The sequence below is a fragment of the Rhinoderma darwinii genome, chromosome 4, assembly GCF_050947455.1.
Source record: "Rhinoderma darwinii isolate aRhiDar2 chromosome 4, aRhiDar2.hap1, whole genome shotgun sequence".
In the NCBI taxonomy this organism is placed as follows: domain Eukaryota; kingdom Metazoa; phylum Chordata; class Amphibia; order Anura; family Rhinodermatidae; genus Rhinoderma; species Rhinoderma darwinii.
This window is the reverse complement of record NC_134690.1, coordinates 239,302,110-239,328,398: the sequence shown is the minus strand read 5'-3', so window position 1 is coordinate 239,328,398 and position 26,289 is coordinate 239,302,110. Positions and strand designations below refer to the sequence as shown.

Below are 26,289 nucleotides of genomic sequence, written 5' to 3'. Positions count from 1 at the left end.
CATTGTATTAGCGATGTTACCAATGAACAATTTATATACAAAAGCAAAGATCCCTCTTATTGTAGTATAAAAATGCAGAAGGACGCATAATGGGAAATAGTAAGACTTTATTTGGCGCATGCACTGCGCAAAATAACATTCAGATAATAAATTTGAACGTCCTGAACATCCTTACTGTTTACTTAGTATTTCCATTGGTCTGGATTAAATCCCATTGCATCTCTGTTTTTATAGCAGCGGGAACCAATATGATTGATTATAAGAAATGGGAAATAATTAAATAGTTTGGCAAAAACATAGGCATTGTGTTATCCTAGTACAGGGCCAAAATAGCTGGAGTATGACCAAAGAGAGTATCCCTGCATAAGGCACTGCCCCCTCAGGCCCTACATTAGGCATCAAACAGCGTATCAGTTATGCTTGGAGTGTTCCTTTAAAAGACAACTTAACCCAAAAGTGAAAAAAAATAAAAAAGAATAGTTTTAAATGAATTTCTGTAATTCGTACACTATTAGAAAGAAAAAACTTGTCCTATTTGGAAACAAACACATTTACAAAGGGGTTTGTATAAATAGGCTAAATTTTCTTGAAGGGGTTTTTCAGTTTTTAAAAATTGTGTGCAAATGGTTTGACTGCAGTAGTTACTAAAGTACTGTCTGTAGTTGAAATGCCTGGCTAAGCCATTAGAACATCTCTAAGATCTACAGCTCATCCTGCAAAAAAACAGATCTCACACGGGCACATTGATGAAAAAATTATTTAGTTTGACGCTAAATGCAGGAGGGTGGTAGGAGAAATCGGCAACATCAATAGATGATTAATATGCGTTAAAGGGACCCAAATCCAGTGGCAATTATGTTTACATAAGACACAAATGTCTACAGAAAAGAAGTGACATTTTGGGGATGTTTTTTTCCAAATTTAATGTGACTGTTAGGGTATGTTCACACACGTAACAAAATACGGCTGAAATTACGGAGCTGTTTTCAAGGGAAAACAGCTCCTGATTTTTAGCCGTTTTTTTAATCAAACTAGCATTTTTCGCTGCATCTTTTATGGCTGTTTTTCTCTTGAGTCAAGGAAAAACGGCTCCAAAAACAGCTCAAAAAGTGACATGAACTTCTTTTTACGGGGCGTCTTTTTGCGCACCGTTATTTGAAAATGAGGCGTACTCTATCCTCCCACCAGCCCAGGAAAGAGTAATATTTGTGGAACTAATGGAAAAATGGACGTCACACATCGACCTCTGGTTGAGGTACATTGATGATGTGCTTATACCATGGACTGGCACAATGGAATCCTTTCAGCAAATTTGTCTCATGCTTAAACATCAATGATTTAGGCTTAAGATTCACCTCAGAGATTGTGGATCACTGTATTTCATTTTTGGATCTGTCTATTAGCATAGACTCTCAAGGAGGTTTGAGCACTACTGTGTTCAGGAAATTTACACCTATGAATAGCTTGCTGGGGTGGGCCAGTCATCATCCGGTCCCATTAAAAAGAGGTATCCCGAAGGGACAATTTTTGAGGTTGCGACGAAGTTGTTCTTCACTATCTGAATTCAAACATAAATCAAAAGAGTTGGACCTTAGATTCAAGAGAAGAGGGTATCCAAAAAATGTTCTAGAATCAGCTTATCATAATGCAATGGCCTCAGACAGAGCCTATCTTCTGGTACCTAAAACAAAGAAGGATGGGGAGGGAGGGAATACTGCGGCTTATTAGTACTTATAATAACCAATCTGGTAATGTTTTTGAAATCTTGAGAACCAACTAGGGTATCCTCGGCCTAGACCCAGACGTCAAAGTTATGATATATCCTTCTGTCACTTATCGTCGGGGACGGAATTTAAGAGACAGGTTAGTTAAAAGCCATCTTTCAACATCTACTACATGAAAGACATGGCTGAGTAACATTTGTGGCTCTTTTAGATTTGACGGATGCAAAGCCTGTGAGTTTATTCATCCTAGCAAGAACTTTAGTAGTGCAACCATAGGGACGTCATATGTTAACAGAGACTTTATTAATTGTAGAACCTATGGAATTGTATACATGGCTAGTTGTCCCTGTCCTCTCAACTACGTAGGTAAGACCATACGCCAGTTTCGAAGACGAATCTTGGAACATGTGGGACATGTTTTAAGGGAGGAGGGCACTCCTATTGCCAAACATGTTTTACAACAACATGGAGGTGATCCAAAATGTTAAAGATTTCAAGGGGTAGAGGTAGTACGTACCAATATCAGAAGGGGAGATTTTGATAATATACTATTACGTAAAGAATCCCAGTGAATATTTAGACTAAAATAGACCAAACCTGGAGGTCTGAATGATTCGATATCCTTTGTGCCATTTATTCAATCTTTTCACACTTTTTAGTGGGTATAAGATTATTTTTCCATTAATCAGGAGATTATGAGAATATATGTATCTACAGCAGAGGCCACATAGGACAGTGGGGTATTTTGGTTGAGATCCATATGCATCTGCATAGACTATATTGTTACTTTCCATAAAATATCTATCAGTAGGATTGTAGTATGTTGAGTGTAGACTAGTATACAATATGGTGCAATATAATGTCTTTGTTAGGAGTGCTGTACTGGACTGGAGTAAACACTCCTCAGTATATACGTTCACAAGATAAATATTCGCTTTTTTGAGAGCACATTGCAATCTCTGTATATGGGTATGGACTGGTCTATTCCTTCCCCTTCTCCCTTGTTTTATTTTATTCAATGGCTCCTGCTGAGTATATCCCAATTTTGAAAAATAGTATGTAGCAGGAACAAACAATATGCTTTATTACTAATTCTCTATCCAGGCTTATGTCCGAGATGGTTACCGGGGCAACAGCAAAGTTTCTCGCGAGGCGATGGCGGCGCGCGCCGAGCATGAAATCCCATTGGCTCTGAGGGAGAGGTGGGAGGAAGTCCTGGTGAGCATCACTCTAGAGGGCTGGGTTAAGACCTTATAAGCTCGGCATCCTCGCCACCGAGTGAGGCTCTCATCGTGGCCACTAGAGTTTGATATCATAACCCCGGCGCTCGTACTGATTGGTATTGTCTAATAATATCTTGAACATCTAATAGATAAAGAATAAATTGTCTCCTGACAAATTGTCATACTGCAGACAAAACGCGTTGAGACACATATGAATACGCTCATGTATATTCTGAGTACTATGCCAAATGTGGGGCAGTAAGGGCATGGCCAGACGTGGCGGAATTTCTCTGGAATTCCGCTGCGGCCAGCCCGCTGCGGAAATCCACAGCGGACATTTTCTCCATTGGTTTCCACACCTTTTTAGTTAGGTTCGTGCACACGTGGCGGAAAACTCCGCTGCGGACCATAGGCTGCGGTGCGGAATTTGGTGTCCGCAGCATACACTGGCTGTTGCGGACGTGTAGCGGACTTGTTGCGGACTTATTGCGGAATTTCTCCATTGACTTCAATGGAGATTCAAAATTCTGCAATGAAATCCACAGATGTTATGCGTGTTGCTTTGCGGATTGGTTTTACAAACAGGATATTTCTTCATTCTGGCTAGACCTATGTGTTTCGAGGTCTATAGCCAGACTGAGATTAAATGTTTTAAAAGACAGCAGGAAGTACTCTTCACCTGAATACGCAACGGCTAATCCGCAGCAAATTACTGCACATTTTAGGCAAAGGCCCAATGGAATCTGCAACGCAGATTACGTGCAGCATTGATGCGGACTGTGTCTGCCGAAATACGCCACGTCTGGCCATGCCCTAAGTAGGTTGCTAGGTCATACAGCTGTAAGTTCAGACAGAGTTGTATTTCACGGGTCTGATCTTCTATAGCAATGATTCCTCCACAATATACCAATTATTTTAGGTGGAATATAGGAAGGAAGCTTTTGTGTTATTTGTAATTTTAATATATATGTAATAAAAGTGAGATTTTAGTTTATAATATCCACAAGAGAGTCAGTGAATTTAAGTCCAATTTTAAACACATTTAAACACATTATCCTAGCACTAAGCCATTACTTTATAAGTGTGAAAACCTCTTTTAAGACAAGACACTTAATTTTTTTTTCCACATAAAGTTATAAAACAAAATGTATTTTATTTTTTTGTCACATGACAGGTATGATCAAAGTGGCACTTGGAAAATAACAAACAAATAGGCAGGAATGGTAAAAACAGGTGTCATTCTCTGACAGCTGGGCACCTGACTTAAGCTACACATTTAATTTCACATTTCTCCAGGTTTCAGAGGTGAAATCTCCCAACATTCCTTGCTGTCTCAATATTTGCTCCATGTCTGTCATACCCCATTCCCACCAGTTCCACCATTCATAAGTTCCCAACCCCACAAAACATGTAACAAAGCCCCCATTTCCCTCTCAAACCTCCAACATAGATCAGTAACCTGGAGTTATAAGCCAATACTGGTTATATACCAATACTATCTGTTTAAGATTTTATGATTTTCCTTCTTTAACCAAAAAGCAATTCCAAGGCAATATGACATAATGCAAACCTCAAAGAGGCTCTGTCACCACATTATAAGTGCCCTATCCTACATAATATGATCGGCACTGTAATGTAAATAACAACAGTATTTTTTATTTTGAAAAACGATAAATTTTGAGCAAGTTCTGCACAATTTTAGATTATTACTTTCTTAATGGACAACTGGGCGTGTTTTTACTTTAGACCAAGTGGGCGTTGTACAGAGGAGTGTATGACGCTGACCAATCAGTGACCAATCAGCATCATACACATCTTTCCATTCATTCCATTTGTACTCAGCACAGCGTGTGCTGTCACATACACCCACATTAACTTTACTGAAGCGTCTTGACAGTGAATAGACATCACCTCCAGCCAAGACGCGATGTCTATTTACAATCCCGACACTTCGGTAAAGTTTGTGTGAGACTTAATTGCTGCACAGCGTGATCTTGCAAGATCACGCTACTGCTGTCATTCATAGCGTGATCTCTGGTCTCTAATTGGTCAGTGTCATACACTCCTCTTTACAATGCTCACTTGGTCAAAAGTTAAAAAACGCGCAGTTGGGCATTAAGAAAGTAATTAGCATAAATCTAAAATTGCTCATAACTTGCTCAAAAATTATCGTTTTTCAAAATAAAAAACAGTGTTGTTATCTACATTACAGCGCCGATCACATTATGTAGAAGATAGGCACTTATAATGTGGTGACAGAGCCTCTTTTAATAAATATAAAAACTATAGAAGAATATCTATTTTTAGAACTGAACCAAGAAAGTTGCTTTGCCGCATGGTGCAGCAGATTTGCTAGCGCCTGGTGTTGCAAGGACAAGCAGTTAAGTGGAACAGCTGGCGGAATTTAATGGGAATCTTTTTTAAGAATTTTGATCTGGTAAGTAATTTTTTTTCCCCATTGTTTTATATGTCAATCAATTTTACCTTTCCTACATTGGATTGTATAATCTACTTTGATTGGGGTCTGCTACATATTAGGTATTTTTCATACCCTTTCTGCATGCGTGGGTCATACAAGGAGCAGTATTTGTAGGTTTATAAATGCTTACTTAATAATGGATGACATATATAACTGAACATAAAAAATAAGTAGATATATAATTTAAAACCTAGAAATTGTTTTCCAAAAAAAAGTGTGGTGTTACATAGTTAGTCAGTTGAAGTCCATCGAGCTCAGTCTTTTATAGTTACAATCCCCCGATTACCACCCAGCCCAAGTCAATTTGCCATTGCGTGGACAAATTCTTTCCTGATCCTTGCTGGCAATCAAACAGATCCCCAGTTCAACATTCTACATTACTGCCAGTAACCTTGTATCCTATGTTTTACAAGAAGTCTAAAGGCCCCTTTATGCAGGCCAATGATCGGGCAAACGAGAGTTCATATGATGTGTACATACAATCAGCCGATGAACGAGCAAACGCTCATTCATCAGCTGATCGTATTGTTTCTGCAGCAGAAAATAGTATCGTTGTCGTTGTTTACACAGGGAGATGTGCTGCTGATATGATGGAAATGCATGGGGAAGAGAGATCGTAGTAACAATCGCTAGTCCCCTTACATTACTGATCATAACTCCTTGTGAAAGGAGCAAACGAGCGCCGATCAACGAGCTGTCTCGTTGATCGGCACTAATTTTTACAGCGTAAAAGGACACTAACCATTTTTCAAACATATTCATACTTTTAGCGACCTCCGAATCCGCGGGAGCATGCTCCATAACATTACAGCTCAGGCAGCGAAGGAATGCTTTTGAATTTTGAGGTGAAATTACACTTCTTAGCAGTGACCACATGTTCTCTGTGGGGTCCACAAAAAAAATAACTTATCGCTTTATCATATTTATATAAATAAATCATATCCTCTAGGATAAATACATTTTATAATTGACAAGCTGTCCTCATAACTCATCATACCTTATTCTAATTTGCTTGGCTGATGTCTGGTTTAGTATAGAGTTTACAATCTAAAAGGCATAAAGCTGAATGATTCCCAGAAACTATTATTATTTGGCAGTAAAATAATTGCAGCAGGTTTTTTTCAAGGTAGAAAATCCTAAGCAACAATTAAAATACAGTGAGAGTTTATTTAGCTACATAACTAAGACCGTGATTTATAATTTCATATTCCTAGAACCAAGTTTATGATAGATAGATAGATAGATAGATAGATAGATAGATAGATAGATAGATAGATAGATAGATAGATAGATAGATAGATAGATAGATTTGATGATGTGCAATCTACAATCTACATTACCCTCAGTGTATGAGGCTCTTTGCATGGGAATTGTTATCTGTGGCAAGAAGATGGCTCTAATGTAATACTTGAATGCTCTGTTCCTGGGCAACAGAAAGGATTAAGGAAAAAAAAAAGTTCTTGATGAATGGGTTTGACAAGAGGTTGCTAATGATGAACAGGGCAGCTGGTAGTACCGATTGTATTTATAGTCCTCCTTCTTTTCGGATAATAGAACCAAGGATTTCATATTAGACATACTTCGAGAATAAAAGGCAAAAACAACGGGTTTCCTAACAGAAAGAAGAAAAGAAGAGGGCAGACACATCCTCCAAATAAAGACAAGTTAACCTTTCATTAATTGGGATTGTTTCGGACAACAAGCTGTTTACATCATGCGCTCACCAAAAGGTCAAAATTACAAATGATCTATGAACTCGTCTTTCTAAATTATGACCCAGATTTAGCCTTTAAATGGCCAACCTGTACTTGACATTCTAAATAACAAGCTAGAAAAATGAATAAATAATAATAAACACATTGACATTATGAGTAAGTTAGTTGTTACTATTAGGCTTTGTTCACATCTGCGTTCGGGTTTTCCGTTCTTTTGCATCGTCATAGGCGCAGGGCAACGAAAAACCGGAACGGCTAGATCCGTCGAATGATGAATACCCATGGCACTTGACTTTAATGGGTTCTGTTTAGTTTCTGTCATGCTGTCAGTTGTTTTGCTGGACAAAATAGCGCCGTATGTTTTGCTGTATTTTACCCCACAAAAAAAGCAACTGAATCTGCTACAGAAGCCCCTAATGGAGCCTCCACAGCAGATGTCAGCACAGCCTAATGAGTGTTTTCTGTGGTCGGTCCAGACAGGGCAAATTTTAACGTTGGGGATTTTGCCACAGATTTGCATTGCAAAGGTTGAACTCTTAGGCTGGATTCACACGAGCATGTTACGTCCGTAAAGGATGGAACGTATTGCGGCCGCAAGTCCCGGACCGAACACACTGCGGGGAGCCGGGCTCCTAGCATCATAGTTATGTACGATGCTAGGAGTCCCTGCCTCTCCTTGGAACTACTGTCCCGTACTGAAAACATGATTACAGTACGAGACAGTTGTCCGGCAGCGAGGCAGGGACTCCTAGCATCGTACATAACTATGATTCTAGGAGAACGGCTCCCTGCAGTGTGTTCGGTCCGGGACTTGCGGCCGCAATACGTTCCATCCTTTACGGACGTAACATGCTCGTGTGAACCCAGCCTTAGGGTATGTTCACATGTACTGTTTTCAGACGTAATTCGGGCGTTTTACGCCTCGAATTACGCCTGAAAAAACGCCCCTAATACGCCTACAAACATCTGCCCATTGCCTGCAATGGGTTTTACGATGTTCTGTTCCCACGAGCCTTTATTTTACGAATCGCTGTAAAAATACAGTGCATAAAATGACGGCTCGTCAAAAGAGGTGCAAGACACTTCTTTGGACGTTTTTGGTGCCGTTTTTCATAGACTCCATTGAAAACAGCTCCAAAAACAGTCGTAAAAAACGCAGCGAAAACGCAGCGAAAAACGTGAGCTGCTCAAAAAACTTCTGAAAATCAGGAGCTGTTTTCCCTGTTTTTTGTTAAGCGTGTGAACATACCCTAAGGTGAAAGTCTGCAACATGTTGCGAATGTATATACAAAAACACCAAAAAAGGCCATACTTACAAATGGACACAGCCAGGTCAGAAACGCTGATGAAAGGGTGAGCAGGTGCTTTAAATAATAATAGCCACTCCCACTAGTCTTGAGGGGAGTGGTGTGTGGTGCCTGGGATGTGTAGTAAGAAATAATAAATGAATAGTGTATGTGCAAGTGTAATAATATAAGTGAAATATAGGGGGCAGTAATGAGTAAAGTGCCTCAATACAAATAAATGGATAATGGGGTGCAAGTGTGTGAAACATGGAGGGATAGTTTGTAAGTCATGAGGCACAACGTGACTAGCCAGGTAGAAGCCTATTTGTGACGCCTTGATAGTTCATAGAGCGGGCTACCCTGCTTGCTAAGCCAAACAACAACACACCATGCTCTCCCAGCATCAAAGACCCGGCTGTGTCCAAAAGAAGCAAATATAAGTAATAATGAAAAATACCTGGGGTATTAGTGATCATTTTGGCCAAAAGGACGCAAGCTCGCAATCCACGACAAGGATCCCCAGACTTGCGAGTCCCTAACTCCCTAACTGGAACGAAAAGCTCCTGATGCACAGACAAAACAGATAAAACCAAGGGGACATATATACAAAAACACCAATTTTGGCGGGTAAAAAAATATATGCAAACATATACTGTACCCACAGATTTCTATGGGCCACACTTATAAGAAACGTTTCCATTTTGCGTGCACTTCATTGGTTAATATCTGGATACTTTTTCTTGAAATTATTTCAAAGTAAAGCCTGCAACATTGAACAACTGTATACTTAACAGATACATTTGACTGATCCCAAAAAATTATGTTTTGTTTCCTATATTACAGCCTAATTCACCTAGAAAAACTCCCCTGTAACCAATTTAATAAAACCCCTTGCCCTATGCGCGTTACTACCTTTTTTTTTCCTAGTTATCTGCATACCATATCCTTCTGGAAGCACGAGTCCTCCCAACCGACGCCAGGACTGCAAACCATCTTCCTAACTTCTGGCTTCATAGGTAAGTCTCCCGGCCCTGTTCTCTCTTTGGGCCCTATTTGAATTATTGTTACAATGACAAAACTCAGTGGTCACCGAGACCAGAAGTTATGTCATTTAATGGACGGGTGGAATCAGGAAGACATCATCAGGACTAGAAGCGGGCGATGCACAGGAAAATGACCGCAATCATGTTACATGGCATGTTGTATTTGTTACCCAAGTCAAATATTGTTTGTTCTAGTATTCATTTAATTTAAATTAATATGATTAACTCTTTGTCTAACATCCTCATTTATGATGATGGACATTGGTTATGCCTGACTTTCTAAACTCTATAAATTATATATCATATGCACTATCCGGTAATGGGCTATAGCCACGTGATATTTTATATCTGTTCAAAACAGATAACAGAACAGATGCCCTATTATTTTACCATAGAAAGTGGAATCTAGGTGTGTTTGAAATACAAAGAGAGCAATAACTGAAAACGATTCAATAATATCCTTGCACAATTGTAGTCTGCTGCTACATTAGATCCTTTAAAATCTGAAAGTTAACTATTACATTTCTTCTGCTACAAACCCATGACTTCATCTAGCCACCTACTGTGCTGAATTTTCAGATGAGAATGGACATCACACTGCTGTTTATTCTTCTCACTGCACAACCTCAGTGAATAGGACACAGGGTCCAAAAACACTGATTATGTCTAACCTTTCCGAGATCCAGGCTTAAGCTCAGCCGATGCTTGGCATAGATCTAAATAGAACTTCAAAGCTCAAGTGATAGATCCTAGTGGGCTTCTGACCGAAGAAGAAACTTGAGACAACGCTCAAGATTTATTTCCCTGCAAGCTTTGGATAATTTAAAGGTACTGAATAATATGGCGACAGGAGTCATGTTAGGATGGACAATTTCCAGGGTGTCTCATTACTGTCCTCTCTTAATCACAAAGTTGGGTGCAACTCACCCTCTAAAACACAAGTAAGTATTCAGTGCCGCTATGCAGCAGCAGAAGATATTCTAGTGACATGGATGTAGTCTATAGATGAACTGCAGTAAATCACCGACGTGGTGTGGAATTACCACAAATTCCATTCTACTGTTTTCTTTGCTTATTTTGTCACTTTGTGTAAGCACTCATGTTCCAGTTGGCCAGAAAGGCTTATTAATGTCCACTAGAAATAGTAATGCTTTTATTTTGGTCTATAATTTTATTTTACTCCTGCTCTGGAGGACTCAGCACATGTTCCCTCATCGTTTCTTAACATTTATTTGAGTCCTCCAGAGCATATGAAAAGGGGTTGTCCAGTGTTAAATCAGTCTATACACATTGCTGTAGGTAGATCCTGTCAATTTTGTCTAGAGCCGTCGTCGATTACTTAATTTGTATTTGCCAGGCCCCTTTGGACATCTGCTATTGAAGGCATAACATACTGTTATAGGATTTGGCCTTTATCTTTTTCTTGTTATACCCCTAGCTGTAACGATTTACATAGATAGTGTATACACTACTGATATTTGGGAAACCACCTCTGAGGAAAACGGGGATCCTCCAATGGCTGTTTGATAATCCTGTCAGGCAATCCTATCAGGTGGTCCTGATTCCAATAGTGGGATTGGGGCCTCACCAAACTTTTTTCTCAGGGATCTCCACCAACTTTAATTTGTCCCTGGTGACATAAAAGTTGTCTATACACATAAAGCATAAGAAGTTTGAGAAATTAGAGGTCTCACCAACGTTTGGTGTAGGTAAACTTGTCACACACAGCTTATTTTATCAAGGCTGTTGTCAAGATTGGGGCATGAAGGGTTCTTCTAGAAAAGAAAGTTGCTAGTGGCATATGTGCCTCAAAACGGCGCAGGCAGATGATTACATGGTGTTTTGGATGATTCTTGTAGAAGTAGATGGTTTACCAATGCGAGACGTTGTTTTGTGTTGACTATCATAAATTCCTAGCTTTCATTTATGGAAATAGTATATAGACGCAGGATCCCACAATGTGTTATAGAAGACACTTTATTTATTTTTCTGCACTTACCTGCTTATATCTTCACTCCTTGTAGTTGCAGGATTGTAACTGGTTAACTTTTCCCTTTGTATAAGTATTGAGGATTAAGCTCTGTACTGAATGGAGAGTATGATGTTAAATCTAACCCTGCACCTGTTCATTCAAGGAGCATACTACACATGTCCAGCCATCTATACAGCTCGAGGTCACCTTTTCATCTGCTCCTTGAAGAGAACAAATGCACAAATATTGATGTCATTGGAATTTTTCTTGACTGTCAATCCTTTTAAGATTACGCTTTATACTCATTAGAGTCAATGAGCTATGTCCAACACATCAATTTTACTTCAATGTGCAATACTAGACACAACCCATCGACAAACCCAGTGTCAATGTTTCTGGAAAAAAACCAAAAAACCCTGTTTTTCTCATCTCAGGCAACCCTTTAGATTTAGGTGTTCTTACCATTATTATGAACCTACCGTCATAGAACAAAGCCCATACCCTTTTATGACGTCATTTCACACTAAGCCTTTGGGCTCATACAGGGTTCCCAACTGTGTAATAAGATCCCGAAGTGATGTCAATATTATGAGCGCCTTGTTGAAAGATCTTGTGTAGTCTTGACGATAGATCTCATGAACTCACACAAATAGGATCAGCTTCTGAAGTCCAATGCGTTAAACCATACGTGTGCCCAATGGCCCTATTTGGAGCAGTTTATTTTTACCCATGTAAGTGTGAATGTGACTAGGTGTTTTCTTAGAGGACTAAGCCCAGTAATGATCGTACCTTGGCAAAAGGGACACTGATACATTTCTTAGCTTTAGAAGTGATGTACTTACACCTTCTGAGGGATCGTTCTGCAGGGAGTATCTGATACTGATCCTAATTGTATATGAGCCTCCCATATAGTTATGATTCTGCAGTAAAATGTTATACTCTGGTCTATTCAGAGCCACTGTCACTGTATTGTTTATTAATGTATTAAAATTGTATACTTGAGAAATATTACAATTAGCTATTAGAGCTATCAACCCACTAATTCCATAATTTCACCAGAGCATGTTAAAATCTATTTATGACCTAGTATCACTAACTTGTCTGATCCCCAATCATTTGTGTTATGTGTGATAAGCATCATGACATGGTTTAATACTACCTAATCACACTATAATAATAAATATAATAATAATTAAAAAAATATGATAATTAAACTGCATAATATTAAACATTAACAACTATTCTCCATTTCCAAAAAATATAGGCCGTCATGTATAAAAATTCTCGTTGGAGTTTAATGTTGTATGGAAATTTTTAAAACTGCTTCAGTTCTGTGCACCATATCCAATGAAATACCATCGCTTTGAGGTCCTGTTCACATTGGCCTATTGGCTTCCAATATAAACAGTGCAATGGCAGCTTTGACCATTTTAAAACGATCTTTATGAATCCTGACAGATCCCACTGACACATCCCAGGTTTCCATCGGGACGTTTTTGTTTTTTTTATGGCAGGAATATCACTGCAGAATACACTATTGTTTCAGTAAAAAAGCCATTGAAACCCTAAAGAATGGAGACTAGTGCTAATGTGAACAGAGATTTAGAGCTTATGTACACTAGCACAGAGCCTGTATGGTAGTGAACAGAGACTGTATGGCTCCTTTAGTATGAAGCTGTACAGCTCCCGTGCAGTCTCGTAGGGGAGATTACCTTAGTACATACAGAGTCTAATGGAGGATGCCACAATTTCCCCCGTACGCCTACGTATGAAATCGGAGAAATACAGAGGTACAGTAGAAAGATTATGCACCTATCTGGTCGCCCTAGTATGGAGCTGTAATACGACTGTGCATACAATTTTAGAGAAGGGCTACTGTTATTATATTATTATTATTATTATTATTATTATAGAGTATTATTTTTACATATTCATATACAATATGTATTTCCTATGTTTTACATTACAGAAAGTTGTGGGAAATGTACATGTGTCTCATACATTAAGAGAAATTTTGGAACATATACCCCATGGCTGAGACAATCTCCTAAAAATGTTTTAACTTTCAAATTTGTTGAAATGAAACTTTAAGTCAATTACGTGTAGTGTTATTGAGTATAAAATAACATACATTTGTAGAACATAACAGTCTTACCAGATGATAAGAGTAGACATACTGAGAAGTGTCCACATAGTGTCACATATAAATTAAGCAGAATGTTAATTAAATTCCTCCTTCATGTATTATTAGACATTACGCTGTGGTATTGCCAGATGAACCTGGGCAAAGCGGGCAAGATATCGGGTATCAATGCAATAAATCACCACGCTGTTGCTCCCTTGAAATGTTTCTAGACACAGAAATCTCACCCAAGCAGATACCTGAGTGAAATAACAACATTTATCCATCCTGACAACTGTGTATCGTGCCAGGAGTTTTAAAATAAGTATAGAAAGAATGGGCTGTAATAGCAAGTTCTATAAAAGACTGAACTTCTTATGCAGCCATGATTGCTCCAAAAAAAAAATTGCAAAAATATAATTAGAACGTGCATTGTGCCTAGTAGATACCTGTTATTAGATGTGTATGTTCCCCTCTATGATAATAATAATAATAATAGTCCAATTTGTTCTGATCAATAATCAACGCATCTAAGGACATGAAGATATTTTAATGCAGAAACCCTACAATTAAATACATATCTCACAGTTTCCCAAACAAATTAAAGTGACAAGATGACAGCAACATATACACACACACACACACAGAGATGCATTGGCCACACTGCAGAGTATCGCCTTTCATTCTGCTGCAGTTGTTCCGTCCATGTACAGGCTGTCAGTTTTGAAAACCGATTCTTCTTTCATCATAAAATTCTCTTGTAAAAAAAAAAAAAAAATCAAATGCGATTGTTGGGCTAAACCCTGAGAAGTGCCACCTTGCTTGTCATATTTCTGGAGTTGAAACAGTTGTCCATCTAACAGCTGCATTTCTATAAGCTTTGGGCAGGTGGCCATGGATAGATTCTTGCCACTCACAACAGACTGGATTGAATGTCCACATATGGGCTTTTAGTCCATCGACCTCTAGTCCTTTCATTTATGTCCATAGTCTGCATGTGCGCTGTGTGTGCTTTGTCTGCATGACCACAAAAAGAATATCACAAACACATTGGATATTTGTTCTTCAGGCAGCTTGGTTTGGAAAGTACATTTTCACAAAGGCATAAAAAATATTCACAACAAAAAATAGTCCTTTTTCCTCATAAGAAAGCAAGTTAATTATATTAATATATAATTGTATCTCTATATATATTTTTGGTGGCACCAATTCATTTGCTGATCACATTTTAAATAAAAATATGAGTCTTTGAGCAAGGAGGAATTAAGAATGTCTCCTGCATGGCCTGTCGAGTCCCGTTCCCATCCTCTGGTTGCAGTCTTAGTGCAGGAACACATGCGTTCTGGCCCTTGGATTAAGTGATTGAGTCTTTGAGAAGCTGAGAGTCTTTGAGAAGATCAGCTCAGGAGAGGTCCTCCACAGAAGGTGTAACGTCGAGCTGTAAACCAAGATCACAAGCTGTTACCACCAAACCAAAGCAACTCCATGTCAGCTCAGAATGCCACCAATTCTACAAGGTGGAGAGGATCTAGGGGCAACAGGTTTTAAAACCAGTACAGATCCTTGCTTTTATCCTGAGGCTGTAAACCTGGGAATGGAGGAGGCAGAGAAGGAGAGTGAGGAAGAGAGAGGTGGTTGAAAAGGGTGGAAAGAGTAAAAGGTACAAGATACTTAAGGACAGGGTAAAATAATAGAATGGGTGGCCACTGTTGAAAGAAATAGGTGCAATGAGGTAATAATGTGTAACTTTATAGGGGTTCTATAGATCTAGAAACTGTAAATATAGCTGAAATGAAAGAAAGTGCACTAACTTTACCATATAGTCTAAATTCAGTTCTGGAGTGAAGGTATTGGAACCATAACCTCTCAGGTGGCAATGTTTGTTGGCATACACAAGTGAATATAGACTGATATGTTGATAAGTGTAAGATGCTATGTAAGTATATAAAACTAGATATAAAGATATAGAACCACTTTAAGGTTTTTAAAATTCTGCAGAAAAAAATTGTAATGGACGTTTTTCAGAGAAAATAGGTTAGGGAAAAAAAAATCATAATAGTGTTCTGCATGGATGAGAGTCCTTAAAACTTCCCCATTGCCCATACACTCAAGGAAGCCAGGTTGTTGCAGAATGGTATTTCTCAGACTTCAGGCTGTAAATTGGAATTCACATAGTCTATATTCATGAACGTTTTACCGCACAACAAATATTTTCCTCTATTAAGTTGTTGTGTTGAGGTGGCAGAAAAACACATGTGCTTTTATACTTCTTGGCAGACTCAATCATTTGCACATTTTGCTCTTTTGACTTTTCAAAAATTATTTATGAATTTTAGAAATGCTAAATATATACTAATGTGCAGGAATCATGTTATAATAGATCATAAAAGGATCCCTAGAAGTATATTATTCTACTATGATCAAGAAGAGTCGACACCATTCATGTTTTCTGTAAACAAGGCTGCCAATAGGAGTCTGTATAGGGACTACTGGTTGAAAGCAAATCACAAGTCTGGACTGATCAATTATCCAAATCCTGACTCAAATAACCTGAAACAATATCTTTCACAGTCCAGGAAGGAGAACTCCAAACAAAGACAACTGAGACAAATATACGGGGCAGGAATGTAGTGCATGGATGGCATGAATGGTTAACAAGCGGCAGTGCAAACACTGAAAAACAATTCAGAAGAACTGAAAGTGAGAAGTCCGCTAACCATCGCTAGATAGATGAGATGAGTGCCAATAAGAAGTCTTTGTTCTCTGATGCTTTTTGCAGTTCAAGTTTTGATCCACGCAGCACGCTGTTCTCTACAAGTCTATGATTTGTAGGACAATCACTATTTATTTCCACTATGTTATATGAGGGGTTCTTCTGAGTACTCTAGGAAACTTCCCCACTCTGTAAACATACTTAGATTAATTCGATTTCTATGTTATTGTCCATAAAATATTTTAATTCTGTGTTTGTTCTTTTGATTTATTTTTTATTTTGACAACTGTTTTCAGGAATAAGAAATTGTTAGAGATGGCACTAATTCTGGGATGGCAGAAAAAAAATCTATATCTCTTTAAGATAAATAAAAAAACTTACTGTTCAACTATGTACGGTTTAGAAATAAAAATGGAAAACATAAATGAATAGATGGCAATAGAGGAAATAAACTGTAGGTATGTAGGGACTGCTGATCGTGTTGTTTTGTAGTACTACAACATTTGGCTGCTCGGCTTGTTACAATGAGTTTTCTCAACTTCAACACCGTAATTTGTTTCAAATTCTATGTAGACAGAGCAAGGAGATACATCTCTATCTGTAACACTGCACTATTTCAAATAATTACGTGTGTATGTGTGTGTGCGTGCGTGCGTGTGCGTGCGTCTGTGTATGTTATATATTAATTGCAAATCCTTATATACAACTGCATGGAAGTCCTGTAAGACCAGGATCACACACACACAGTGTTCATGCAGTTTTTGGTTCAGTTTATTTTACCCAAATCCAGAAGTGGATCCAAAAGGAGGAAAGGTATTAAGAAAAGGCTGATGCATCTCCTTTCTTTTGTATCGACTCCTGTGTTTGGCTAAAAAAACGGAGCCATAAACTGCTCCAAAATGGCATCAAAACTCTGTGTGTGATCCTGGCCTAATGAAACCTAATGATGCAGCATGCCTAGATGTTTATTACTACCCATTAAAATGATTAACTAGAGAGCCCTTCAGACTCCCTAGTAAATAATTCCTTCAAGGACCTGTATAAGTTCTGCTTCTACCAGGCAGGTGACACAGATGGATCATTGGAGATCTAGCATTGTCACCAATCGGGTGTCAGAAGAATATTTAGGAACTCTAGACTCTCGAATGAATAATGTTTTCAAGCACGTGAACAAATGCTAGCAGGTAACTACACTGGATCTCCAGGCTCCTGAGGAGACCAGAGTAGCCACTTACAAGCATTGGTGGTAAGTTTTCATTATGCACCCATTTATGTCTCCAGGGCACAGCGGAAAGTCGACGCAAGGCTTTGTCTCTCCGGGGGAGTTTTCTTTAAATGTCCCTTTTTATCCAACTTAAGTTTATACAATGACACCTTAAATAAAAAAAATAACATCTGTAAGCACATACTTTGTAGAGGTGGTGTATGAATCCCAACTCCACTTACCTGCATCAACATTGAGGCTAAGGCTTTGTCCCATGTCTCCTGCTGGTCCTGGATATGGACCAGGGCTTGTCCATGCAGATGCAGATGGTTCTCCTTTGCTCAGGTCACACTGTGTGGCACCCGGCACCGTTCCTACTGGTGTGATCCTGTGAGGTCTGACGGATGCCGGGACAAGTAGAGAACTGTAGCGGGGATCAAAGTGTGTACTGTATACCTCATGCATGCTAGCACGTGGATAACTGGAAGCCTGACTGTTTATAGCTCCCCCAATAGAATATGGGTGGTGGTGATGGTGATGGTGGTGAGCATGGTGCCAGGGCTCAGGTGGTCCCTGGTGTAGATGGCTATGAAGAGAAGCAGGGGAATAAGGGTCTGCTCCAAAAGGGATTTCTGTATGAGGACCGCTTAGAGGACTGGCTAGGCTGCTGCCCAAGGTTGGTGGCGTTGCAGATGGCTGGTAGCTGCTGTTCCAAAAGGATGGAGGAAAGCTTCGTTGACTCATTGGGAAAGATGGGTCTGTGGAATAACACAAAAACAATTTAAAAAAACTATTAGTTATTAAACTATCAAAAAACAAGCTCCCTTATACTGCTCATGTTAATTTTTATTGTCATTCTGTGATATATTTTCTGCATTAACTTTAGAAGGAAATATATTATAATGCAATTAATATTTGTGGTTTTACATAGGACTGCAAGTAAACATATTGCATTTTCATTATCTCAGAGGTAGATCAAAGCAGCATTATAAAATACAGAAGAGTTAAAAGACAAACTTCTGCCTGCTGCATCTATACATTTTACCTTAATCCATGCCCTTATACTTTATATACTACGTAAGCTTACTATGAATAATGCCGATTACAAGTAAATTGCTTTAAAAAAAAAAAAAAATATATATATATATATATATATATATATATATATATATATATATATATATTAATAATTACCCAGGGACAGACAAGTAAGCCAGTGCTTAAAAGCTATAACACACCTTCAAAAAATGTTAATAAAGAATCACTTCTGGTAAAGGTGACATGAAAGATTAAAGGGACATTCATTTTTAAAAATGTCTATTTAAAGAAAAAGTGAACCGTAAGATTTTACACCCTTCCCTCCACAACATATATAAAAAATAAAAATACTCACCCAAAAAAATCGATGATCACGTGCTGCGTCTAGGAGACTATCCTCCTCTCCCTGGTAGGGAGGCCCAAATTTGCTGGTGGCCCATATGAATATGCACTTCTATTTAGTGAGTGACACAAAGATTTGGTGTGGTTACCAGTGGGCCACATCATTTGTTGCTAAGCAGCAGCCCAAACTAGGGGTGTGCGACCTATGCGGGTCCATCAGTTGTTCCTGCTGTAGGGAGTACCTGACATAGTCCAGGGCTTGGGAACAACACAGTAGTTTAGCAGTTATTAGAGTACTTTATATATGGAGCGGTTATTTGGTCACTATACGTTGGTATTATTTGAGCACTGTATGGTGGTCCTTACTTAGGTATTGTGTGGCACTACTACGTAGACACCATACTGTATATTATTTTTGCTGTGTATTGTGGAATGTATAGGCAATTGTAGCCACGTCATAGCATTATAATTATGCATTGTATGGTATAATTATTTGTCTACTGCACAACAGTACATCATATGGGGGTCACCAACAAAAGGTACCTTAAAAAGCACCAACCAATATGGGTAGTTGGAACGCAGCTTAGCAATTAGCTCTGTTATAAAATTATTCTTAAGAGGGACTAATAAAACTCTGTAATACAAATTAGAATAGAAAATTCACTTGCTAACACTTCAGTTAGTTTCCGATGTTGGTGCTATTTTATAAACCTCATGTTCTCTGCTTACATTTGCCTCCACTTCAAGGGGAATCAATGCATTACAGGATTTTTTTTTAAAGATTTGCTTATTCCCAACTGAAATGTGAGTATTACTTTTTATAAAATGTCAGGGACTGAATAGCTATACAAAATCCCTGATATTTAATTGTTAGAAACATCACAGTAGTGGCTTAAAGCGACCCTCCAGTCCCCACTAAAAAATAAACTAGCAATAGTAGAATGAATTTTAACCTATCTAGTGTCCATCCCGTTGGTTCTTCTCTCTCCTTGGCCTCGTTCTCGGTCCCCATTGTCTTCCATCCAACATGGCCGCCTCTGTCTCGGACTTGCACAGGGAGCATAGTCTGCATGTCTGAGACACGCCCCCCTCCTCCTTCACTGCCCACAAATGGACCAGGGCTGATGATGTCAACGCTGCTCCACTTCAGTGGGCAGTGAAGGAGGAGGGGGCATGTCTGAGACAGAGGCGGCCATGTTGGATGGAAAATAACAGGTACCCAGAACGAGGCAACGGAGAGAGAAGAATCTGAGGGATGGACATTATGTAAGTTAAAAATCATTCCACTATCGCTAGTTTATTTTTTTGTGGGGACTAAAGTATATTAGAAAGTTTCTTTAGTTTACAAAAGCAAAATAATAAATCCTTTTTCTTTTCGTTGGACAAATCTTTGTAGCATTTTATTTTTAATTAAATGTATGCGTTTAGTGTTTTTAAACATTTTTCTAATATACATTTATTAAAAAGTATTATTTCGTTTTAGCGCTGCAGCTTCTATATATCCACTATGCATGGAAGCTGCATAATGCCGATGTAAGCCAAATCCATCAGTCAGCTGGCCCGACGGCTTATCTGACCGCAGCTCCTGTGTGCCTGTAACACTGAATAGGACCCTAATACCGATCACATTCAAGTTAATGGACTTAGATTTTATCTTTATTTGGGCATGTTCGGATGTGGCAAAAAAAATGTCAATGCGGATTTTGACACAAATTTGCGGCAATTACGCAAATAATCTTCTGCAAATTTCCGCATATGTGCATCCCGGCCTTGCGGATTTCGCAGTGGATTTGCATTTGGTTTGCATTGCAGTGAAAATCTGCTGCCTCTCCGAAAAAGACTGAGACTGCTGCGAAAAGTAAATTCCGCACTGCACTAAGGAAACTAAAAAGATAACAAAGAACAGAAAAGTCAACAAAAAGGGTTAGAATCTGGGTCAGAAGCACACAGGAGCCGCTGTCAGCCGAAATGTCAGTTCAGCTGACCGACGGATTCAACTTACAGTGCCATTATGCATCTTCTATGTATAGTGGATACATAGAGGCTGCAGTGCTAAAACTAAATACAATTTTTAATAAATGTCTCTTAGGCCCTGTTCACACAGAGTTTTACTTGCAGGCAGAAAAATCAGCCTCAAAACTCCTTCAGGAGTTTTGAGGCAGATTTTGACCTGTCTGCACTTTCTTGCCACGGTTCTTGCGGCGTTTTTCAGCCGTGGCTTTTAAGTGCCACCAGCAAAAAACGCCACGAAAAATGCTTTCTCTGCCTCCTGTTGATTTCAACAGCATGCCGCTCCAGGAAAAAAAAACGCCTACGCCTCCCATTGGAATTAATGAGAGGCAGGCTTCGAAGTTTTTTTTGGCGCTGATTCCGAAGCAGTGTAAACTGCCCCTTAAAATTCAAAACATTAAACACATACATTAAATAAATAAATAAATACGACTAGAAAGCTTTACATAGCCTTTAAAGCTGTATTATTATATAATTAAATGTACTAATCTCATCAGCTGTCATCTTCATTTTGGAATGTTGAGGCCGTGTTCACACGGATTTTTGCAAAAATTCCTTTATGAATTTTGAGGCGGATTTTGACCAACTTGCACTTTCTTTGCCGCGTTTTTTGTGGTGCTTTTCTTTCGCGGCCATTGAGCGCCGTGGGCAAAAAACGCAGCAAAAATGCAGCATTTCAATGGGAGGTCAGAGATAGAACCGCGGGAAGAAAGACCATTTTGCTTTTTGTTCCCCTCGAGTGTTTTCTCCTCTTGGAGGAAAAGAACGCCTCTGCCTCCCACTGAAATCAATGGAAGACGATTTTGGACGCTTTTTGGCACGGTTTCCGACATGGTTTCCGCGTCAAAAACAGTGCCAAAAAACAGTGTGAACTAGCCCTAAGGCTGGGTTCACACGTGGTGGAATTTCACTTAAATTCCGCTGCGGACACTCCGCAGCGTTAATCCGCAGCGGAGCCGTTTGTCCATTGACTTACACTTTAATTTAGCAGTGTTCGTTTAGACGAGGCGTAAAATTCCGCTGCGGAGCATAGGCTGCGGAGCGGAATTTGGTGTCCGCAGCATGCTCTGTCTGTTGCGGAGCAGTGGCGGACTCATGGCGGAATTTCTCCATTGACTTCAATGGAGATTCTAAGTTCCGCAATGAAGTCCGCAGCTGTCATGCACATGTTATGTGTGCTGCGGATCCGTCTTGCTTTTTTAACTTGACATTTCTTCATTCTGGCTGGACCTATGTATTTCTAGGTCTACAGCCAGACTGAGGAAGTCAATGGGGCTCCCGTAATGACGGGAGCGTTGCTAGGAGACGTCTGTAAATAGTCACTGTCCAGGGTGCTGAAAGAGTTAAGCGATCGGCAGTAACTGTTTCTGCACCCGGGACAGTGACTACCGATCCCAATATACATGTATCTGTAAAAAAAAATGAAGTTCATACTTACCGAGAACTCCCTGCTTCTGTCTCCAGTCCGGCCTCCCAGGATGACGTTTCAGTCTAAGTGACGGCTGCAGCCAATCACAGGCTAATAACAGGCTGCAGCGGTCACATGGACTGCCGCGTCATCCAGGGAGATCGGGCTGGATGCCGAAGGAGGGACGCGTCACCAAGACAACGGGCGGTAAGTATGAATTTCTTTGACTTTCACAAGGGAAAGTGCTGTCCCTTCTCTCTATCCTGCACTGATAGGGAGAAGGGAAGTACTTTTACCCCAGTCCGCAGCAGCTAGTCCGCATCAATTTACTTTACATTTTGTGCAGATCCGCAGCAGAATCTGCAACGCAGATTCTGTGCGGCATTGATGCGGACAGTTGCGGAGGAAATCCGCCACGTGTGGTCATGCCCTAAAAGTGAGTACGGTATTCAGTACTGGGCCATGTTATAAGACAACTATACATGTCTCCAAATTAGAAATATTTGAAATACAAAATTTCAGTAAAGCCTAAGGCTGGGTTCACACGAGCACTTTACGTCCATAATGGACGGACGTATTTCGGCCGCAAGTCCCGTACCGAACACACTGCAGGGAGCCGGGCTCCTAGTATCATAGTTATGTACGATGCTAGGAGTCCCTGCCTCTCCGTGGAACTACTGTCCCTTACTGAAAACATGATTACAGTACGGGACAGTTGTCCCGCAGCGAGGCAGGGACTCTTAGCGTCGTACATAACTATGATGCTAGGAGCCCGGCTCCCTGCAGTGTGTTCGGTCCGGGATTTGCGGGCGAAATATGTCCGTCCTTTACGGACGTAACATGCTCGTGTGAACCCAGCCTTAGCAATTGGACATGTCCTATCTTTCCACGGATCACAGATGGGACCCGGCCGTGTGTGCATGAGGCAATATAGTTCTCACAACTGAGAGTTTTCTAGAAATGTAGTATCTAGACAATTCTCTGTGAGGTAAATACATAAATACATCAACAGCACAAATCTCTCTCCTGCATGATAGTTTATTACAATGTATCAAAATATATCAGCCTGGAACCTACGATACAAAATTGTACTCAACCCTCAACTGCAAGAAATATCTAAAGGGGTTTTTAGCTGCTGCAAATAACGAAAAAACATTTCTAGATGCTGACAGCAAACAGAGCAGTGAAAATGCGGATATTTACCGCGGTGTGGGGACGAGATTTGTGGAAATCTCACCCACACTGCTACTGCTGTATTACTCTGCGGATTTTCCGCAATTAATCCATTGCGGAAAATCTGCAGTGTTTACCCTGTGTGTGTTCCTGCTCTTAGGGCAGGCTTAGACGTGGCGGAATTGCTGTGGCATTCCGGTGTGGACAGTCCGCAGTGGAATTCTCCAGCGGACGATTTTTACATTTGTTTCTATACATTTTTTAGGAAAGTTAGTTCAGGTGTTGCGGAAAACTCCGCTGCGGACCATAGGCTGAGGTGCGGAATTTTCACTCCGCAGCATGCACTGTCTGTTGCGGAGAAGAAGCGGAATTTCACTGCGGATTTCAGCCTTTGCAATGCAAAAACTGAAATCTGTGGCAAGTCCGCTGTGTTTTCTGCAACGTCTGAATTACCTGTCAAATATGCAAATATTGGTGCAGATTCGTTGCGTAATTGCCCCAAATCTGCACCAACATTTGCAGCGGAAAAACTCTGCCACGTCTGAACGTGTCCTAAAAGTACGATCACACGTGGCAGATTTGTTGTAAAAAAAATGTCCATTCTATACATCTGAATGCTGTTATTTCTGCAGCATGTGCATTGATTTTTAGAAATCCCATTCAGATATGTGGGACACTCGCAGAAATTTCTGCAACAAATGTGCCACGTGTGAACGTATCCTTACGGGATACTGTCCAGACAGTCTTAAGGTGGTGTCACATTCCTTCACTTTTCTGTGCATTTTTCATAGGAGCTGAATTGTTGCAGATGTAACAGGGTAGCTGAAGAGGAAGCGCACCTCCCTGACACTACTGGGATTTACATCTCCAGATATTGGATGTGGCTTTCTGCAAACTGTCAAAATAGGAGGCGAGCTGCCCTGTCATTAGCAGTAATTCAGCCATTAAAAAACGCTACCGTTAGAAAAGCTGCACGATATCCCACTACCCTGTATTTTAGTGACTCTAGGAAAAAGATGATACCACAGCTTCATTATTCCCCTATGCTTTACCACGTGTCCCAGAAAGTGCATTGGGGGCACCTTCTGTGTCATTCTAATTTTTGTCTTCATAAAAGACGCAATTTATACGTAACGTGCGTCAGATTCATAACAATGCACTGACATATGCAAAATTGATGCAAGTACTTTAGAAACCTTTCCCTGATCTGGTAGAGGCTGACAGGAGAAAAAGGGGCACATGCTTTATGAATTTAGAGCAAATTTGCTGAAAATTTTACCACACTCCAAACTGAAGACAGTTGTTTACAAGAAAACACTCTAAAAATGGCGGCGAGATGCTTTATAAACATGGCGCAGATATTTGTATAACTTTCACCTCCATAACTGATACAATAAAAATGAATGTGCCAGAGTTTTATGAATGTGCCCCATAATATTTATAAGTTCATTAATAAGAACAGTTACTGACAGAATGTCTACATTAACTCCAATATGTGTGCTGATACAAAGCAACAACAAGCCAAGGGGCATAAAGAAAATGTGATATAGCAGAGCTAAGTATGATAGTTGTAGCAGAGCTGAGCATGGTATATTCACACTACAAGCTTCCATTATTTTCGTCTTAGTATAAAACAGTATAAGGCCACGTTCACACATGGCAGAATTTTTCCGCTGCAAATGTTGGTGCAGATTCAGGGCAATTAAGCAACGAATCTGCAGCACCATTTGCATATCTGACAGGTAATTCAGACGTTGCAGATATCACAGCGGACTTGCCACAGATTTCAGTTTCTGAATTGCAAAGGTTGAAATCCGCAGTGAAACTCCGCTGCTTCTCCGCAATGTAATGAGCATGCTGCGGAGGGGAAATTCTGCACCACAGCCTAATTTCTGCACAGTTATTTTCCGCAAAGTCTGAACTAAGTTTCCTAAAAATGTATAGAAAGAAATGTACTGTGGCAGCGGAATTCAACAACAATTCCGCCACATCTGAATGTGGCCTAATTCGCTGTGAAATTTCCGCACTGTAATTCATAACACAAATACAAACACAACACAAACAACAAATTCTCCACAAAATCCGCAAAAGTAATTGCGCTGCAGAATTTGCTGCAGAATTACAGTAGCGTATTTAGTCGCATATTTTTACGCCACGTATGACTGCCCCCTTATTGGTATGTGATATTAAACGCTATGTTCCTTGAACAACATGGTTTATCAGCTGCTACTAGTTCAACGTGGACAAGTCGATTGTAGCATTCAAATTTGTTAGATGTAACATAGTTGAGCTTCTAAGATACAGCAGAGCTGAGTTTGTCATTTGGCACAATTTTTCACGAAATGACAGTGTTTTAGCAGTAGTTTTACATAGGTATACAGGTAAACCTACTACATGATTTTTAACATTGCCCCAAAGAGTTAAATGACGAACTCAGCTTCTCTATATCATTGTGTGCCTAATTTTGATATCTGGTGCCAACACATTTTGATGATATTTACATTAAACTGACGACCGACAGTTCACGTGCTGTATGTTTTCATTACACTATGGATTAATAGGCACAGGGCAATACTATTGGCGACTAATTCTATCCTTCCATGCCTACGAGTTGTACTTGCTCCATGGTGAATCATTAGAGCAGTCCTTGCCCATTCAGTCTCCTAGTTGATAGATACTAACCACAAAAATGAATCCAAGTCCTTTCACTACAAGCCTGAAACTAGAGAACTACACAAATCCATCCCTCGAATACCTCTCCCAATAGCCATAGCCTCTTATAATAATCACTCGCATTTACTTCTCTTCATCTGTCAACAAATCAAGATGATTTCCCT

The 26,289-nt window shown here is 39.7% G+C and overlaps 1 protein-coding gene across 1 annotated transcript in view; it reads right to left on the bottom strand.

The window, feature by feature from the left end:
• Positions 1–14,133: 14,133 nt before the first annotated feature.
• The window catches only part of VGLL2 (vestigial like family member 2), a 15,186-nt gene continuing 3,030 nt past the window's right edge, over positions 14,134–26,289 (bottom strand). Inside the window, exons 3-4 of the mRNA XM_075864252.1 lie at positions 17,724–18,239; positions 14,134–15,002 (exon numbers count right to left, since the gene is read on the bottom strand). Coding sequence (XP_075720367.1) covers positions 14,962–15,002; positions 17,724–18,239 — 557 coding nt within the window. The 3' untranslated portion in view covers positions 14,134–14,961. The remainder of the gene's footprint in view (positions 15,003–17,723; positions 18,240–26,289) is intronic.